At 46.3% G+C, this 20,966-nt stretch overlaps 1 protein-coding gene across 2 annotated transcripts in view; it reads right to left on the reverse strand.

Annotated features, from left to right (window-relative positions):
• Positions 1-20,966, reverse strand: part of rims2a (regulating synaptic membrane exocytosis 2a) — a gene marked incomplete at both ends in the record, with an annotated part of 159,999 nt that overhangs the window by 12,649 nt on the left and 126,384 nt on the right. For both annotated transcript variants that reach the window (XM_084443733.1, XM_084443734.1), the window contains 2 exons: positions 6,123-6,370; positions 17,760-17,929. In XM_084443733.1, coding sequence (XP_084299859.1) covers positions 6,123-6,370; positions 17,760-17,929 — 418 coding nt within the window. The remainder of the gene's footprint in view (positions 1-6,122; positions 6,371-17,759; positions 17,930-20,966) is intronic.

The raw sequence follows: 20,966 nt of genomic DNA on the forward strand, positions 1-20,966 counted from the left end.
AGAATGAGACCGCTACAATCATAAGAGAGTATGATGAACGCAGTGCAGAGCACCTCGTCATCTCGATGAATAATGTCTTCATCTAATTGGATTCTGGGCAGTAGACTTCTTCTTAGCCTTCCGCACAGTGAATGGCAAACCAACAGGCCCTAATGATCTCTTTGAGTCAGTCTTTTGAGGCTCACCAGCCAGCTCGCCAACTCTCTCAAATCTATCTTGAGGTAGCGTGGATGCTGTCATCCCCCACACACCTGCAGACTCAATTATCATCCGTTGTCGGGAACACAGAACAACATGAGACTGGGAGTGAAAATGAGTCTCGGTGTTGACTTGATGAATGGGCCTCGGGGAGACAACAGCATGCAAGCCAAGAGAGGTCTCCATCTTGACTGTCACGCGCACATTAGACAGGCCTCTGCTCTGTATACATTAAGTGATGACAGTGAATGCAAGTGCGTCATTCCTGATCGCGAGACCGCGAGGGATAATTCTTGAGTGTAAACACAGAGGGTCCATCCATGCAGATGTAGGCCACTGCAGGGCCAGCTCACCTGAGAATACTAGAGAGAGAGAGAGAGAGAGAGAGAGAGAGAGAGAGAGAGAGAGAGAGAGAATGGGAGGTTGAAAGAGGGTCATTGAAGTAGATTGAAATATGTAAAGAGAGGGCAGAGATAGAGAGAGAGAGCTAGACAGAGAGAGAGAAAAAGAGAGATGGGGACAGAGAGAGAAACAGAGAGGACGCAGGGATACAGGAAGTCAGGGACAGAGAGAAAGAGAGAGGTGAACAGGGGGAGAAAGAGAACGAGGGAGAGGGAGAGAGAGAGAAAAACAGAGGGAGGGAGAGCTGGAGACAGCCGCGGGCTAGGCTACCGTGTTCCTGGGGCTCCATGCATCATCCTGAGATCTGCTTGTCTCACCGGCCCCTCTCTCTGAGACTAATTAGGCCCCAGCATGTGTGTGTGTGTGTGTGTGTGTGTGTGTGTGTGTGTGTGCGTGTGTGTGTGTGCGTGTGTGTGTGTGCGTGTGTGTGCTGAGATAGGCGCTTCACTCCGCACAAGATGAATCACCTCTGTCGAAAGCTCAAAGTTCAGCTATTGTACTGCATGCAACACACACACACACACACACACACACACACACACACACACACACACACACACACACACACACACACACACACACACACACACACACACACACACACACACACAGTGCTGCACCAACAGGCAGCCAACTCCAGGTCAGACTGGCCCTGTGGAAAAGGCCTGGAGGTCACAGCGGGGGCAGACCACATGTCTATTGAGCTGGACATACAGTACAGGATCATTTTGGGAGATAACACACACCACTTTGAGAAAGTTTGGTTTGTGGAGCTGATAAGAGGGATTTTTGGCTGTTCCCTCACTTTTCGGCGCACAGTAGTATTTTCTTAACATGTCCCTGCTCTGAGGTCAGACTGTCCACTTGAATAATGGTTTGCCTCCGTTCCGGCTCTTTGTCCAGCTGCGTGAATCTTCTCCCGGGTCCTGTCATCGACCATCAACACCTCTCCTCTGCGTCTAATTGGCTACAGAAATGGGAGGATACAGCAGACAGTGATTTCCTGCCCTGTTGTCAAGGCGATGTCAGGCTTATGAGAGGAAGTCATTATCTGATAGACTTGGACTGACTGGCCCAGGACATGCAAATGAGAGGGACGAGGATGGTTTAATTGTTGCCTTCACATGGTGCTAATCCTTGCTGGGTTTAATCTAGCCAGGGTGAGCATGACTGGGCTGTGATTGGCTAATCACCACTGGTGACCTGTTTTGGCCAGGCAGGTTTGTTCAATACCTCGGCCTTTCTAACTGAATGAGGTGCGGGAGAGGCACAGTCCGCTGGGCTCTTTGTCGACTGCATTTCCTGGATGCAGAGAGACCACAGCTAGGGGCTATTACAGGATAGGAAGGGGAAGGTGTGTGTCTGTGTGTGTGTGTGTGGAGGGGGGGGGGCACGGGGGTTAAGAAAGGTACGAAGATGAGAGGAGAGGGGCAGGGAGGGAGTACAGAGAGGAGGAGAAGAACGAGAGAGAGGGGGAGAGAGAGAGGGTGTGTGTGAGAGAGAGAAAGAGAGAGAGAGAGAGAGAGAGAGAGAGAGGGGGTGTGTGTGTGAAAGAGAAATATAGAGAGAGAGAAGAGAGAGAGAGAGAGAGAGAGAGAGAGAGAGAGAGAGAGAGAGTAACACTGCAAGCCCCCCTGGTACCTTAGCAGCTGTGGTATGGAGCAACATCACCTCTCTGTCTAATGCTCCTCTAGAGGAGCTCATCTCAGAATACCTGAAGACCCAGCAGGACCACCAGAGAAGAGTAGAAGCTCTGCTGACACACACGCACACACACACACACACACACACACACACACACACACACAAACTCTGCAAGAACATAACCTCTGCAAAGCAACGTAGAAGCCCAAAAGCTGAGGTAGCAGAGGAAAGCAACGCTCAAAGGCCCCGTTATGAACACCTGAGTGATGTAGAGTATGAAGCAGTCGCCACAGCGCCCCCTATGGTGAAGCACGGGAGCGACGCATCAGAGTGGTAGAGAACAGGCCGGGCCGCGTTCACCCTCATCACTGCAGCTCTCATGACCACCCCACCCAGAGATACCGACTGACCACTGTCAACGTGACCGCCGCCCGAGCCACGTTTCATTCGGGGCGCAATGTTGGAGAGCAGAGGATCTGGAACGATGAATGAGGTCATAGAGAGACGTGGTTTTCTACCGGGTCTCACGCCGTAGACGGGAGCAGGCGTGGTGTTTTACTGTATTTCCCCGACTCAGCGTTTGTGGAGCCAGTACCAGGGGTGGGAGGGACGGTCCTCTGAGGTCACTGTGGCAGATAATCACTGTGGCAGATATCTGTCTGAGCAGATATGCGGAGCAATCGAATGCTAGAAGTCAATCGTCTGTTTGAGCTCGGTCTCTCTAAGGTGCCTTACCCTAACAGTACACATGACACACATGCGAACACAAAAGCAGATGCACTGGCAAACACACACACACACACACACACACACACACACGTGCAACTCCTTCTTGTCAACCAATATACCAAAACACACACACATACACACACGCGCCAGCATCGCACCAGCTCTGAGAATCCCTGTAGCTTTTAATCCCATTTTGATTAATGACAGCGATCTGCTCAAACCAACAAACTTTTACATCCACACCTCAGCCTTCTGTCGGCCCAGCGTGCTCAATCCCAGCAGTGGCTGACTCCGCCATCACAGACACACTCTTCTGAAGTCCAGGCCTCGCGCCGCAGTCCCCTTCATTAAAGGTGCATTCTGTCATTTCTGCATACCTGGTCGCCGACATGAACGTGACGGCGCAAATGCATTCTGTGACATTTCAGCATGCAAATGAGCACTTGTTTTTCTATGGGCCTACATCTGTATCCCTCGGAGGAACGAGCGTTCTGTAAAGGTCAGCGTCGGCGCGAGGGCCCCCCGATCTGACAGAGGACGTGCGTGTGGACGCGTCCGCGTGTTGTGTTTGCTCTCAGATCAGGCGCCTTCGAAAGGAGCCTGGAGGTGAGTGCGCACGTGAGGAGTGCGCACGGTACCTGCTACTGCCCAACTGGGAGCTACTACCCCCCACCCCCCTGCACACACACACGTCCAGTCCCCCAGGGTGCACCACAACAAAGTAGGCCAGAGAGCAGCCGATTGGTGCAGAGGGAAAACTTCAGCCTTGCCATTGGTGGAGAACCAGGACAGAGGTTTGAAGGATACGCTCCCTCTGAATCACCTAAAAGCATGAAGTGAAATATTGATATGCACTTAGATTTAAGATATGTGTGTGTGTGTATATGTGTGTGTGTGTGTCCATGTTGGAGAAGAACCTCAATAAAAAGACAATAGCAGACCAAATTTGTACGAAGAAATAACAAACACGACATACAGAAAACCAACAAAAACACATTTCATGGTACAGTAGTGTACTGTACTGTAGACCAGCGTAAGTGAGCACATCAGATCCAAAGTAAGCACTTGGTGGTGAAAGACAAGCAAAGATGTTTTCGAAACCATAAAGCCAAGTTCAGATACAACAGACGTGATGAGAGCCTCGTTTTAGAACGTCCATCTTTCCGTAAGATTTGACGAGTCTTGAAAACGCTGAAAGTTTTAGAACTTTCAAACAAAAAAAGTGGAGGGTAAGGTTCCCAAAAAGACAAGAGTCCAATAAGAAATAGAGAGGGAAACCAGTGTATAATGCAAAAATAATAACTCTTTTATGCCTAAAAATACGCACCCTTTACAGCGTTCCCAGTGGGCTTTTTAGGCTTTTAGTATCATGCAGACCACTTGCAACGCGTTTCGAGTACAAAACTCTTCTTCAGACAGCAATGGTCAGTGTGTGGGATACTGTCCGGTACATAGGGTGCATATTTTTAGGCATAAAATAATTCTTATTTTTGCATTATACACTCTCTATTCTTTCATATTTAGGTATTTCAAAAAGGCAGTTAGAAGACTGGAGGGGGGGGGGGGGGGGGTAAAAGGCTCGTTGATAGGGTAAGGCCCAACATAGATGGGTGAGATTCTGCCACGTGAGCCAACACACTTCTACACACACACCCAGTCACCCCCTGCCTCCCCCCCCGCAATGACTCACAGTCGACCGCCGGCCGAGACGCCCCGCACTGCGTCAAATTCAGACTCCGATGATTGGAATCTGAGGTGTGCAGAAGGCTGACCTCTCCTTTGTCACCAGTTCAGATGCATCAGCCGGAGAAAGAGGTTTCAGAGTGGGTTTTCGTTGTACATGTCACACGTAACTGGCAATTTTGAATATGTGGAGAGTTCAACAACTGTTTCCCATCACTGAAGATCCAATATGTCAAGTCTTAAAGAGAGACCAGCGTTCTGCAGCTGGCGTCTTGTGTCGGCAGTTAAGTCTACATCTGACCCCACTTTCAGCAGAGGAGGAGTCTGGCCTTTACACAAACAGACCCGACCCCAATCTGATATCTGGGCCAGTGAGACACGTGCTGCCTTTCACCGCCTTCTAGAGCCACTCGGTCTGGTTCAACCATCTTGAGGCGACATGGTTATGGACCAGGTCTGGTTTGAAGGGGGGAAGCCAACTGGATTACGATTGAAGTGCAACTGATGGAAATGTTCATCTTGGTGTTATCTATTAGGATAAATAACCAGGATGTTGCCCCTCCCTGACCTCCAGCAGGAGGAGATTCACTTGGCCTTGATGCTAATTGGAAGGTCGCTACTTAACATCTGCCCCCAGCAGCGCCACACCTCTGCTTGATGCATCTTTAAATCACTGTCTCATTTGCACTGTCTCTCTCTCTCTCTCTCTCTCTCTCTCTCTCTCTCTCTCTCACACTCACACACACACACACACACACACACACACACACACACACACACACACACACACACACACACACACACACACAAGCACACACACAGACACAGCCAGAGAGTTATTGATCCCGGATGGCTAATCTCAGGTCAGCCCCTGAAGCACATGATCCCCCCCGATCCAGACTCAGCTCATCAAATTCTAATCAACTTACTATAAAGCATGTGTTCGTATACTGTGTGTGTGTGTGTGTGTGTGTGTGTGTGTGTGTGTACGGCCATTCTAAATCCGACTGACACATCTCGGACACACCGCCGTCACTCCGGAACCATTGCGACGGTTGAGCGAGGCTACGTCTGCCACCTGCAACACCGACTGTCGCGACGGGGGAAGGAAGGAGTGTTACAGCAGTCAGAGCAAAACGGCAAACCAAGCAAAGAGGAGGAGAAGGAGAGGTAGGTGGAATGTGCTGGAGGAGGAGTCCTGCGTTCTATAGGAGAGAGACAAGAGGTGAGGATAAGAGAGACACGCCTTCCTAGCCCTCCTGTCAGCGCCCAGGTCCGGCTCCAGAGCCCTCTCTGGCGAGGCCTGTAACAGAACAGAACTGGAAGGAAGAGAGAGAGAGAGAGAGAGAGAGAGAGAGGTAGCATCGTAAAGGGATGTCAGTACGGTGGCCTGTGAGGGACAGAGGCGTCGGGGCGTCGTAAGGGCCGGGCGGACGAAAGGGAGGGAGGTAGAGAGGCCGGCCTACCTGTCTGGCTGAGCTGAGAGGTGCTCCGGCTCTTCCTGGAGATGCCGACGATGGCCGACACTTTGGCACCGATGCTGGAGCGCCTCTTCTTGTCGCCGGTGCCCGCCATGCCCACGGCCGTGTCCGATTGGCTGCCGTCCGTCTTCTCCAGGCTGTACATGTCGCCGCCGATGCTGCTGCTCTTGGTCATGTTGCCGCCCGACGACGCCGGGCCGATCTGCCTGTTTTTCATTTTGGACGTAAAGTCACTTGTCAGCCATCGCCACGGAGACGGGGAGGCAAGGACAGGAGGAGAGGGAGAGGGGAGTTGAGGAGAGAAGAGAGGAGGAGAGGAGAGGAGAAGAGAGTGGATGAGAGGCAGGGAGAGGAGAGGAGAGGGAAAAAAAGGACAGCATTTAGGTACGGGTGTTTCCAATGTAAGGGTTGAAGGTAAAACGGATGGCTACAGATTCACTACCATCGAAGAACTCTATTGCTTTACATCTCTTTGTGATCATTGAAAAGGGAAATGTGTATTTTGAATAAAGTGTCATTGATCAATGAGTAGTCAATAATGGATGAAAAGGTGAAAGCCTGTTCCATGGTGTTGCTCCTTCAGCCTCAGAGATGAGCTCACATCTCCATGGTGCCTCAGCATTCTCAGGCTCTCAGTGCTTTGAAAAGCTCTGGCCTTCTTTTAAAAAAGAGTCTGACTGACCTGACCTGAACATGACTAATTATAGCATCCAGGATGCTCAGGAGATCTCCGGGACTCTTGTCAGCATTCGCACAGCGTTTTAAAGAGACTTTAAAATGTCTTCTCAGCCGACCTCAGCGTGCGCTCGCTTCATGGGACCAGTCCTACTGTGGTGCTCCAGATCCCCCCAACTCAAACACACTCCATCCTCCTTTCTATTTCTTCTCTTTTCTTTTCCACTGGGAAGAAATGGGTCACAGCCCAGATGAAGCCCTCATTCCGTCGTCTAGCGTCAGATTACGTTTGAGAGACAAATGGCACGCTGTGTGTCAGATATAGGGCTTTAATGAGGGGAATTACAAGGAGGAGATCGACCCCAAGGACGCTTGCCATGTAATCGAGAGAATTGTCTTATGAAGACAATTTAAGACGGGACACGCACATTAACATGGAACAAAAATCAATGAGCTTTGATTATTACTTCTTTAATTATTTCAATTAGGCTCACGTACCAATCATTCAGGCACCAGTGCTACTGTGCTATTTGATTTAATTTAAATCCAAGGATCTGAGTCTTGAACTTTAGTTCCTACACTAGAATGGAATTAACCAAGTTTTGCATGAAAAGTACTTTTATTTGTTAACTGAAGATATAAGTAAAAACACCCAAGTGATGTCTCTCCCTTCCTCCATCCATGTTTTCTATTCTTCTAATGAAAACAGAATAAATTATATCAACAAATTAGATTGCTACCAATACTTGAACAGAAAAGCGTAACACCCTGTTAAAATTGTTTTTTTGTTTTTTTTTTTTAATTCCAGAGATGCATCTTAACTATGTACAGACTCAGTGGCCTTAGTATAGCAAGAAAGCACAGATGGAGAGGAGAGAGAGTGTGAGCACACTCCACTTCAGACCCTTGTATCATATATGCTACTGTACAGTAAATGGACTGTAAATATTAAATTATTTTAACAAACTTTATTATTATCACTTCTACAAGTATAATAATAATAATAATAATAATAATAATAATTATTATTATTATAATTATCCACCTTGTTATATACTTAATTACGCTCTCATCTATCTTAATATCCTCTCATGTCTCTCTTTACCTCCGGGACAAAGTCCAGAGGAGGTTATGTCGGTGGCCTGTGTTGGTCTGTTAGTTAGTCTGTTTGTCTGTTAGTCAGCAGCAGTATTACGCAAAAAAGATACCAGACCAATTTTCATGAAACCTGGAGTGTAGCTTGGGCCAACGTAGAACCCATTACATTTGTGAGTGGATCCAAATCATGGGGCGGATCCTCAAATGATCTATCTTAGGGGTAGATCCACAATAATACATTTTATTGCCAGATAGACCCGACAGGCACATACGGGCACTTACTTCGCAATGTTTAATGCATCCATGGCTAGTTAGCTTCTTAGTTTTAACGTAATCAATAGCATGCTGGGAAGGATTGATTCAGCTAGATAGATGGCTACCTAGCTATAATGCGGTTATTAGGACCAAAATAATTTAATCCTGGCATGACGGCGAAGATCAACTGCGTTTTATGCTCGCTGCTAGCTAGATTACTGCTGTCAGACCTGTCATATCTACTGTAGCTAGCTAGCTAGCTAGGTACGTAGCTAAAATACTTCACAGAGCAGAGCTGAAGAGCTCCCGTTCGGCCAAACCCAGCTGCGTCAAACCCAGCTGCTTATGAACTGCAACGGTGACAAGTCACTAGTATATTTTTGACATTTGTCGCCTCGGTAGGTATCAGTACTCTAATGTCACTGCACATGCTGACGACATGCATCATGGGTGGAAGTCTGCCCTCCCTGAGTGCCTTCTCCTGTAGTTTTAGGTATTGTGGCTATGCATGCCAATTATGCCATGTGAATTGCGTAGAGACAGAGAGAGAGCTCTCATTAATGGACTCATTAGGGGAGCAGCTAGCTAGTCTGTGTTTTGGCAGAGAGAGAGGTTGGCCGTGATGTCTTGGCCGGCCTCCACCAGAACCTCTCTAGCCGTGGTCATCAAAGCACAGCCTCTCTAACCACGGTCATTACAGCAGAGCCGCTCTGATCATGGTCATTACAGCAGAGCCTGTATCCTGTGTTCCAGTGGATCACACTGAGATCAAATCACCACTAACCTCGAAGACCCCACACACACACTGAGGGCAGTACAGGCTTCAGCCTTTACATGGCCGGTTATACTGTAGGTCATATTGTTTGTGTGCTATGCTGTTTCACCTAAAATAGTCACCCATGTGTATTAATATAATCAGAGTTTACAGTAGATAACCTGTGCTTATCTTACCATATCAATGACTCAGAGGTATTGTTACAGTCCTAGCATGACTATGACGCGGTAAAAGCGTAAGTCATCATGGGCCCACAGACTTAATTCAGGAGACTACTGAAGGCTCGGTCACTGTTTAATGGCTATGATTATAAGGAAGCTAGCTCTCTCTTTAACTTATCTCTCTTTCTCAACCTAGAAATATCAGAGAGGGGGGGGAGAGAGAGAGAGAGAGTAACTAAGTAACTAATAGAAAGCAGAACATTGGGATTCAAGTGAGAAACATGAATGACTGCCCAGCTTTGGTTTGGTCATTAATTAGCATTGTTAATTTGAGAGGAGGCTGATTAAACAAGCCATAGGTAAACAAACAAAGGCTTGGATTTGCTGGAGCAAAGTTTATCAAATTGGAGAAAAATCTAATAATGTTTGACATTATCTGATTACTGACATTTCAGTAATACCATAACATGTTTCGCATGGTTTACATAACTTTACCTCAGTGATTAGCATCTATCCAGGGAAATCATGAAATCGTGTTTTAAGGGATCCATAGTATACTCCCAGTGTTCTGAGTATACTCCCAGTGTTCTGAGTATTATTGAAAACTGCTTTGATTTGAACCATTTGGCCAGATAACTTGGGGTCATAGCACCTCTCACACAGCTAGTACCTCCAAACTGTTTACCCAGCCAGTCCTGTCCAGCAGTGCTGGGTTCTGCCCTGGATCACTTAGGACTCCTGAATATTAGATGTTTATCAGGAGGATTACTGGCTTTCATCAGCTAATACTGTATACCTCTGGCACTTTGAAGCCCTGGACATCAATGACTTCAGCTCCCAGCAGCCCCTGGGGCTCAGCTGCTACGCTGAGCTGACATTCTCAAATATGCTCTTTCTCTTTCCGACCACCTCGGAGAGACGGTGTTTCATCTAGCGTTACTGTTAAAGATGCATTCTAATGGCCCTCCTCCACACTTCACACAATCCCCTCTCCTTCCCCTCCCTCCCTCCCTAACTCTACTCCTCTTTCCTCAAACACGCTCTTTCAGAGGTTTTGATTTGTTGATTAAACTTGAGTTGAGTAAACACTTTCAACCTTGAGTCTTTTGAGCGCTATTTGCTTGTGTAGACGGGAGAAATAAAGGATGCATGCAGTCGCTCCTGGGTCTTGGCACCACGTCGACGACGCTGGCTCAGCAAAGCTGCTTGGAACACAGTAGCTCTCCAGGGACGGTCCGATCTCAACCCTCGGCCGAACGCAATGTTCCTCATCAGGCAGATCGCTCTGCTGCGTGCATTTTCATTTAGGTCAAGATGTTCCCAAAGCAGGAAACGAAACCTGCATCCTATTCCTGTACAGTGTAGGATGGCGTTGGCTGACAAGATTTTGGACGAGCCTCTGTGCTATGTGAGGTATTCAAATGAGGAGCAGCTACAGGATGTTCTGTGTAGGAGAGTGTGTGTAATTGTGCCGTGACTTCGACCTTTCTGTCGTTCGTAAAGAGTCGGCAACTGTAACCAGCGCATTTTAGATTCTGGATACGTTGTGACATAAGCTTTGGTTCAGATATCACTGTTCACTGTTACAGTGTGTGCTTTATCACCAAATGATATATTCACGCCAACTCACTCTTACTTAAGTTAACTGCAGTGAGTTTGAGTGACAGGAATGACAGATTATGCGCAAACTGACAGCGCTATGAGTGAAACCCAGGATAAACCTCAAGGTGCTCCGGACCCTTCTGATCTGGCTAATCTCAAGATTCCTTTTGTTTGTCACATGTAATGTACGGCGTACACTCACAGTGAAATATTGCTGCCGGCTCCAAGTTTTTGCTCGATAACAGATAGACTCGAATACGCTGACAGAAAGGGACCACTCTCGTCTGTGGCTGAGGTAGAAATATTCGGTTTCTGTGGCAACAGAGCCGCCGTGGTCAGAGCGACTGCATGCATCCTTTCTTTCTCCCGTCTACGCAAGCAAATAGCGTTCAAAAGGTCGAAAGTGTTTACTCCACTAAAGTTTAATCAAAAAATAACCTAACCTCTGAACGAGCGTGTTACATTGTTTACCTACTTTATTCTGACGCACACTCAGTCACAGTAAATCTTTGATATTCTGTAAGTCATTTAGCGAGAGAGTTTTATTCAAAGTGACTGAGTCTGTGAGTGCCTTCTGTACATGTTCAGTGTGGCTAGCCACTGTTGGAGTTTAAAACCTTCACCCTAAGGGAGGAAGCACCATGGAACCTTGGTTTTCCTATCTCACCTGCACGCTTGTCTTTCTTTTGCACTTGTCAATCTTTCATTTTATGTGTGAAAATAAATAAACAAAATGAATTAAAGCCATGAATTAAACAGAACCAGTATGGAGTCCACAGATACCTCCCTCATCATTAGGCTGTACTGTTGAAGCAGTGCTAACACCCCCTCCTCATCATCGGGCTGTACTGTTGAAGCAGTGCTAACACCACCTCCTCATCATCAGGCTGTCCTGTTGAAGCAGTGCTAACACCCCCTCCTCATCATCAGGCTGTACTGTTGAAGCAGTGCTAATACCCCCTCCTCATCATCAGGCTGTACTGTTGAAGCAGTGCTAACACCCCCTCCTCATCATCGGGTTGTACTGTTGAAGCAGTGCTAACACCCCCTCCTCATCATCGGGCTGTCCTGTTGAAGCAGTGCTAACACCCCCTCCTCATCATCAGGCTGTACTGTTGAAGCAGTGCTAACACCCCCTCCTCATCATCAGGCTGTCCTGTTGAAGCAGTGCTAACACCCCCTCCTCATCATCGGGTTGTACTGTTGAAGCAGCGCTAACATCGTCCTTATTGTCCATCCCTCCATCCCTCTGACATTCAAAGCCCCGCACGTCACCTCCCCACATGAGTGAGGTCACGATGAAGAACCAAGGGAGAACATTAGAGCACAGTGGGGTTAGGTTTTAGGAGTGCTGGTAGAATTCTTCTTATCCCAAACATGTGCGTTCCCTTTAGAGACCCAGTTCCTATTATTCCTTCAATGCCCCACTACTTCTGTGTTCTTTCTGTGACCCTGTACAAATGAGCAAACACTAAGGGGGTGCATGCACAGCGTTACTGAAGCAAGGGACATGACAAAGAATCTGATGTCATGAGCATGTTAAACGCCATTGCAGAAGTGACTCATGTGAATGTGTTGGGATGCTACTGGCTACATGCATGTCGCAACTGTGGTGTGATCTAAATACGCTCTACTGATGATGACTCACACTGGGAGGAAGCTGACAATGCCGACGCTGTCTCTCACACCACCTTCCTTCAGACCGACCACATGGTTCACTAGACATGGCTGTCAGGAGTGCTAGTGTATAGAGAGACATTTGTAACAGTCATGGAACCCTCAGAGAACAAATTCCAGATAGAACCCTTTTCAGGTCTGTAAGGTTCTGTTTTGGAACCCAAAACAGTTATGTCTGACCTGAGGAAGTGTATATCTGGAACCTTTTTACAGAGGGTGTTTCCACTACTGTCACACATGGTTCTACATACGGTAGCACTCAGCTGAAGATTTAGTATGGTGTTCTCACTGTGTGAGATTGTGCTCTGACGACAGAGCTTACACTGAAATATGTCAGCCATTACACGCTATTGAGTGGATTCAAGTTCCTGTTCTGAATCCTCTTGTCGACAAGAGGATTGTTGTTTCCCTGTAGACACACTCATCTTCCAGGCACTAGATTGTCTAAGCGTTTGGACTGTGGTAAGAATTCAGAATGTCCCAGGACGTGAACCACGAGGCTAGGTACTCGATGACAACAGAGAAAACATGAACTCTGGGTCCCTGATCAAACTGCCGCTGATCACACAATGTCCCTGATCGTCTTGCTTCTGATTACACAATATGCTTGATGAGTTCTTGTTTGTGGGGCTGAGAGTCCTCAAGATGTGGCAGCGCGGGCAGCTGTGAGCGTCGTACAGTAGCTGTCGTATGGTTATGTAACTGTGCGTGTGAGCGCAAGGCTCCTCCTCCCCCCTCGTCTGTGCTCCTGAAATATAATACTGATGAGCTAATTCAACGGGAAAAGCCATCCAATCTCTCCTCCTCTGTTGGAGACGACTTCCTGTTTTGCATAACAGGCATTTTACTGCTTGAGTAGTTAGCTAGCTCTTCCAGGGAGCACCGCTGAGAGCGCTAGCCTTGGACCACGTGACAGAGATGAACACAGCGGTGGCAGGATGTTAAAAACGCTTCCTCTGAAACGACCGCTTCTCACCTCCCCGCTGTTCATTCACAACGCTGTACCCAGCATGCACTGAGCTGTAGCCTCACTGGTATTAGGTATCATCGATAACGTAGTGATAGGTATTGATAGGATATTGGATATTGATGAGTATTTATAAGGTTTTGATTAGGACCACCAACATGGCATACAGGGTTTCACTTTCTCTGTACAGTGCACCTGTAAAGTACTCACACCCCTTCACTTTTTCCACATTTGGTTATGTTACAACCTTATTCCAAAATGGATTAAATCCATTTTTCTCATCAATCTACAGTACACACAATGCCATATAATGACAAAGTTAAAAGGAAATATCATATGTACTGTACATACTGTAGGTATTCACACCCTTTACTTTGTTAAGGCACCTTTAGCAGTGATTACAGCCTCAAGTCTTCTTGGGTATGACGCTACTGTACAAGCTTGGCACACCTGTATTTGGGGTATTTCTCCCATTCTTCTCAACAGATCTGGATGGGGAGATCAGCGCACAGCTGTTTTCAGGTCTTTCCAGAGATATGCAATCGGATTCAAGTCAGGGCTCTGGCTGGACCACTCAAGGACATTCACAGACTTTTCCTGAGGTCACTCCTTCATTGTCTTGGCTGTGTGCTGAGGGTTGTTATCCTGTTGGAAGGTAAACCTTTAATTCGCCGGGATTCGAACCGCCGACTCTACAATCATTGGATGACCAACTACCTCCTGAGCCATAGCCACCCCTGTCAATGCCATGCTTCACCATAGGGATGGTATTAGCCAGGTGATAAGCAGTGCCCTGTTCCTCCAGACCTGACGCTTGGCATTCAGGCCAAAGAGTTCAATCTTGGTTTCATCAGACCAGAGAATCTTGTTTCTCGTGGTCTGAGAGTCTGTTAGGTGCCTTTTGGCAAACTCCAAGAGGACTGTCATGTGCTTTTTACCGAGGAGAGGCGTCTGTCTGGCCACTCTACCGTAACAGCCTGATTGGTGGAGTGCTGCAGAGATGATTGTTCTTCTGGAAGGTTCTCCCATCTCCACAAAGGAACACTGGAGGTCTGTCAGAGTGACCATTGGGTTCTGGGTCTTCTCCCCTGATTACTCAGTTTGGCCAGGCGGCCAGCTCTAGGACGGGTCCTGGTGGTTCCAAACGTTTTCCATTTAAGAATGATGGAGACCACTTTTTCTTCGGGGCCATCAATGCTGTACATTTTTTTCTGTACCCTTTCCCAGATGTCTCAGAGGTCTACGGACAATTTCCTCGACTTCATGGCTTGGTTTTGGCTCTCACATGCACTGTGAACTGTGGGTTATTAGTACTTTACATAAAGTAGACAGGTGTGTGCCTTTCCAAATCATGTCCAATCAATTGAATTTACCATACAGTAGGTGGACTCCAATCAACTAATCACTCATCTAATCACTGCCAAGGGTGCCTCAACAAAGTAAAGGGTCTGAATACATACATGTGTACATGTGATATTTCTGTTATTCATTTTTAATACATTTGCAAAGATTTCTAAACAACTTTTTCACTTTGTCATTATGGGGAATTGTGTGTAGATTGATGAGGGGAAACATAATTTAATCAATTTTGGAGTAAGGCTGTAACATAACAAAATGTGGAAAAAATTGGCATGTGAGTACTGTACTTTCCGGAAGCACTGTAAGGGCTAGGGTTAAGTTTAGGTGGTCCCCACAACTAAATAGTAAAGTCAATGTGTGTGTGTGTGTGTGTGTGTGTGTGTGTGTGTGTGTGTGTGTGTGTTATGGTTGGTTTCCTTGACACAGATTCTGTCCAGTCCTGAACTACATCAGTCTCTCAGGATAGTTTAGACAACCCAGTGAACGTGCTTTTAACCTCCCAGGGAAGAATGCTTTTAGCGAGAATGAGGAAGAGCCTGGTGAGGAAGAAGCCCTTCATCACTGCGTGCGACAGGATGAACCTACGTCCGCGTAATGGTGTGTTGTGGTTACGGTAGTGCACAGTAGAGTGGGTGATCACAAAGAGAATGGCAGAGAGCATTCTAACAGCCAATGTGGGTGAAGGTTGAAGAGATGGAGGGGGGAAAGTGGATGAGAATGGACTGGGGTTGCAGGTAGGGTACTTAAGGCTAGCGCCAGGTAAACAGCTTTGATAACAGGAAGGAGGCAGACATAATCACATAACAACATAACACAGAGCAGCACAGACAACATGGTGTCCCTACCAGCTATCAACGGCAGTATGGTATACAGACTAATAACACTGGACCCCTTCAGAGATGAGCTGTGATTTAACTGTGATGTACTGAAGCTACAGTTGATATTTCACTAACGACCACAACCCAGATATTATCACAGCGCAGTAAACATGTTTCTTTAAAGTAATCCAGGGTTGACGGTATGTAGTATTTGTCCCTCAGCATTGACTCCTGCTGGATGTAAACCCTGAGGTGCATCCTTAATGAGATAGAGAGAGTTAGGTAGGATGGAGGGTTCTAAGCTCTAAAGCTGGATGTGCACGGCCTCCAAGGCCAAGGTAGAGCCAGTGTTAGTGCCCCAGCTGGTAATCCTGCTGGGAATGAGCTATGAAACTAATGACATCTTATTTAAGAGTTAAGCTTATCTGCTGGCCTGCTGGGAGAAGCTCCAAGGGTGTTTGTTCTTGACATACTTTTACTGTCATCTATCCGTTAACTCGTCGTATCTTCAGACCTTGTCCTTGCAAGTACTTTGAGCGTTTTTTGAGTCTGCCTGGAGTGGGTGGGACTAACCCCACTGATTACTTTGTTCCAGGACAGATTGAGTATTTCAAATTATTTCAAATAGTATTTTGACTCAGGGCTGCTTATCTTATCGTTCCAGCAGACATGAAGCTAGTTTATCATGTTGCCCTGGAATTGGTTCATGCAAAACCGAATGGAACGTGATCACATAGTGTGATCAACATTCATATGAACAAGTCAATGGCAATGTTAAAATAACACAGGATGCCAGTCACAAATAAATGTCATGTTACATCCCATGGCTGCTATTAGTCAGTAGTTTAAAATAACCAAAAATAGACTTATTATACTATACTATTACTCAAGATGAACTATACTACAGTATAAATCAAGCTGAATGCACACCAAGTTGTTAGTAGACAGACCCGATGGACGCTCCGATGTGGAGTTAGGGCTGTATGAGTAACGTTGCTATGGTAGGTGAGCGTGTTATCTGCAGCCAGACTGGTGTAAGTGGGTCATAGAAGAACTCCGGTATGGTTGAGTCATGCGTTATTGTTCTGGGGTGACATGTGACTGGGTTAGTGGGACACTGGGTTAGTGGCGAGAGGGGCTTTGCCACAGGTGGCTATCATAAGTGGTATTACTGGATCTACTGTGCAAATATCATCAATGGTATTAGTGGCTTTCGGGAAATTTGATTGGTGTTAGTAATTATGAGTGTAATTAATGGGGCTTATTGGGGGAGCCACAGGTGTCACCATTCGTATTACTGGGTCTTAGGGAGGCTACAGGTAACAGGACAGGTATCACCAGTGGTAATAGGTCTTAGGGAGGCTACAGGTAACAGGACAGGTATCACCAGTGGTAATAGGTCTTAGGGAAGCTACGGGTCACCAAACAAGGTGCACCAAGGCAGGTAGATGTTACCTGAGGTCTGCCTCAGAGATGCTCCTCAGGAGCAAGTCCTCTTCATTCTCCTCCTCCTCATCCTGCTCCTTCTGCCTGGCTATGTCACCCCCTGACCCTCTCCTCCCTCCCTTGTGGGAGACCTTTTCTCTCCCCCCTTCCCCTCCCCCCTGCGCCTTCTCCTCCTCTTCCAACTCGCCCAAATGCTCCTCCCCCTCTTGTGATTGGCTTCTTGATTGGCTGAGGGCGTGAAAGAAGCGACAAGCACAGTGCATGCAAAGCAGAAAGGAAAAAACGAATAGAAACGTGAAAAGACGGCAGATGAGCTCAAAAATGAGAGAAAAAAGGGTGAAAAAACAAAGAGAAACTGACAGTTGATTGACAAGCAATCAAAAGCAACAATGCAGTAAAGCAGCATGCATGTGTCTTTACATTGTTATAACATCAGACAATCATGTATGGATACAATGACATTTCCACAGCAGCTACTGTAGTTGCCAGGTATGGGCAAGTCCCCCTTTTGGAGAAGGACAGTTCAAACATTTGGTTCCAGTTGTTCTAGTGAGTTAGAGCCAAACCTGAATCCACCTTGAAGAGGGATACACAATGCTAACATAGTTTTCCTCTTTGTTCAAACAAACCAAGTACAAATATTTTCAATGCTGAACGCATTTGGATGTAGCAACATTCGTTCAGAAACAGCCTTTGGGGGGATTTTACACAAATCTGGCAAGGAAACTCTGAACTCCAGCAGGAACTTTGTGTTCCTCTGTGCCGTCCATCAATAAAGCAGCAGCCTACCTGATCTTGCGGTTTCCCCGCGGTCTCTCTGATTGGACAGACATGTAGCTCGCGCTGCTGAAGCGAGAGGCGCTACTGGTTCTCGAGACAGCGGACACGTCGCTTACATCACTGTCCGACGACTTGGCCGACAGGTTGTCTGACCCTCTCTGACCGTCTCTTCCTGAGCGCTGTGGAGAACAGACAGAACGTACTCAATGTGTTATCATATCATCATAATATCCCAGGATATATCAAGCCAATTTACACTGAGGAGACAAAACACATTAGTTGATCACAATAGTTCAACACATATAAAAACAATAATATATTATTAACATTTTCATGATATTCATTTTGTCCCTTGTTGCATCCAAAACGGGATTTGTGAGCACTCAAAATTTAAGTACAGGATGAGTTCATTGTTTGATAGAGTACAGCACCTGTAGCTAATACAAACACTTATTCAGAATAAGATAAAAGCAGAAAGAAGTGTTTATATTATCTCTGGGTATACACAACATGTACAAGGACATCCATTAGCCCACCGATCAGAGTCTAATTTAAACTACTGTCAATACAAAACATAATTAACTTCTCTGCAGCCAAAAGCTCTCAGCCACCCAACATCCTTTTACTTTGTATGGATGGATGTCTAGCTAATGGTGCGATAAACTAAACATCCAGTGAGTGGGAGCTCTGTGGGCAAAAACACCTGATTGAGGTCAGAGGAGAGTGGCCAGACTCATTCAAGCTAACAGAAAGGCCATAAAAGCTCAAATAACAGCTGTTTATAACAGTGGTGTGCAGACGGATGCCTTGTTGAATCCATGTCACGAATCATTCAGGCTGTTCTGGAGGCAGAAAGGGGTCCTACCCGGTACTTTATGACTCTTGATTCTTGGTTTTATTCTGTACCTCTTCAGAGTTTTTTGCTGCTGTAATGCCTGAACCAGATTGAGCACTCGGGGAAGATAAGCTTTGGACAGGGTCTGAGGGTCCTGAGGGTCACTCTGGCCAGCGTATCCTTGTGGAGATGGGAGAACCTTTCAGAAGATCAACCATCCAGTCAGTACTCCACCAATCAGGCCTTTATGGTAGAGTGGCCAGACGGAAGTCACTCCTTAGTAAAAGGCACATGACAGCCCACTTGGAGTTTGCCAAAAGCCACCTAGAGGACTCTCAAGCCAAGAGAATCCAATGATGAAAACAAAATTGAACTTTTTGGCCTGAATACCAAGCGTCACATCTGGAGGAAACCAGGCACCGCTCATCACCGGGCTAATATCATCCCTAAAGTGAAGCATGGCATTGGCAGAATCCTGATGTGGGGATGTTTTTCAACAGTGGGAATGGGGCGACTAGTCCTGAGAAAGGGAAAGATGAATGCAGCTAAGTACACCGAGATCCTTGAAGAAAACCAGATCCAAAGCACTCTGGACCTCTGGGATAAAGGTTTACCTTCCAACATGACAACGACCCAAAGCACACAGCCAAGAGAACAAAGGAGTGGCTTCGGGGAAAGTCTGTGAATGTCCTTGTGTGGCCGAGCCAAAGGCCAGACCTGAATCCAATTGAACATCTGTGGAAAGAGCTGATATTAGCAGTGTGCCGACACTCCCCATTCAACTTGACGGAGCTTGCAAGGATATGCCAAGAGGAAAGGGCAAAAATCTTCAGACACAAGTGTGCCAAACTTCTTTCTTTCAAGCTTCTTTCCCATGATGCCTTGAAGCTGTAATCATTGCCAAAGGTGCATCAACCAAATATTAGGCTAAGGGTGTGTACAGATATGCAACCCCTAAATAACCTATTTTTGTCAGTAAAATAAAATTGCATATTCTATAAAAACCTGTTTTCGCTTCTTCATTATTGGCTATTGTGTGTAGATGCTTGAGACAAAAAATGAACTCAATCTACAGTATTGTAGAGTAAGTCTGTAACGTGATACAATTTGGAGAAGGTGAAAGGGGTGTGCAGACTTTCCAGCTTGACTGTAAACAGGAAGTTTATGCATTCACATGTTTAAGCGTTTCTACAGGACCTCCACCTTTTTATAGAACCAAGAACAACTGCCTTGGCTATTCCAGGACCATCATTCTCATGGCGCAGTCTTAAAAGGAAGGCAGGACATACTGACATAGTCTTATAAGGCTGGGCTTACTTCTCCTGTCGGGCGCCCTTCTGTCCCCCTAGAATCTGTTACCCTGTCCAGCACCTCCTAAACCCCCCGTAGTAAACATCTGTCGTTCTGAAGCTGCTCTGGACACACTCACAGCTGCATTCCTGGGTCTCAGGAGAGATAGTTGTGATACATCACCAACCCTTATTCAAGATGATGATACGCACCATCTGTCAACCTTTGAACCTGAGTGTTTGTGTGTCTGTGTGTGTGTGTGTGTTTGTCTGTGTGTGTGTGTCTGTGTGTGTGTGTGTGTGTGCGTGGCGCGCATAACCATGGGAAGTACGGTTGCTGCAGCATCCCTTGTTGGTACTGCAGCACCCAAAAATCTATTTACCCCAAAATAAATTAATTAAATAAAATTATTGAAAATGCATTAAGATTCATTATGAAACAGGTTGTTTGGATCACGGACGCTGACTGGCTGAGACATCGTTCTACAGTGCCCATATTCATGATACTCACGGCTAAATAGAATGTTCATACCTTGTTTAAATATCAGTGCGCGGTCATCTCTTTCGACCTCCTGCCAGCGGACTTTAATGAGAGGCTTGAATTGACTAGTTAGCTAATGTTACCCTAATTGTTTCCAAGAACACTGTGCTTTCAGCTTCAACTACACCTCAACGGCAGTGCCCAAATGAATGCATATAACAAGGAATTACATAATTGTAAATATTGCAAATAGTTGTACCTAGCTAGCTAATGCACATGTTTTTGTTCTGTGTAGTTTGATAATTTTGTGTTTCATCATTCTAGAGTTGCCAGCTAGCTAACTTTTAGCACTTTTAGAACTTTTAGTCTTAGCAGTGCACTGCTCACAAATAGTTCCAAATGAATTAACTGTTACAAATTCAGCGGAAGGATACCCTATACCATCCAGTTAAAACATTTAATTTTAAGATTAGTGTGTCTTTATTTTGGGAATCCTTCGATATATACGTAGTAACTATTTTATAAAAGCGATTTGGCACTCTAACCCGTGGTACAGTATATCATGAATATTGGCACGGCTAGGGGCTTAACGGCACTCCAATTTGCGCCAT

The sequence above is a fragment of the Borostomias antarcticus genome (genome assembly GCF_949987555.1).
Source record: "Borostomias antarcticus genome assembly, chromosome: 10".
Lineage (NCBI taxonomy): Eukaryota > Metazoa > Chordata > Actinopteri > Stomiiformes > Stomiidae > Borostomias > Borostomias antarcticus.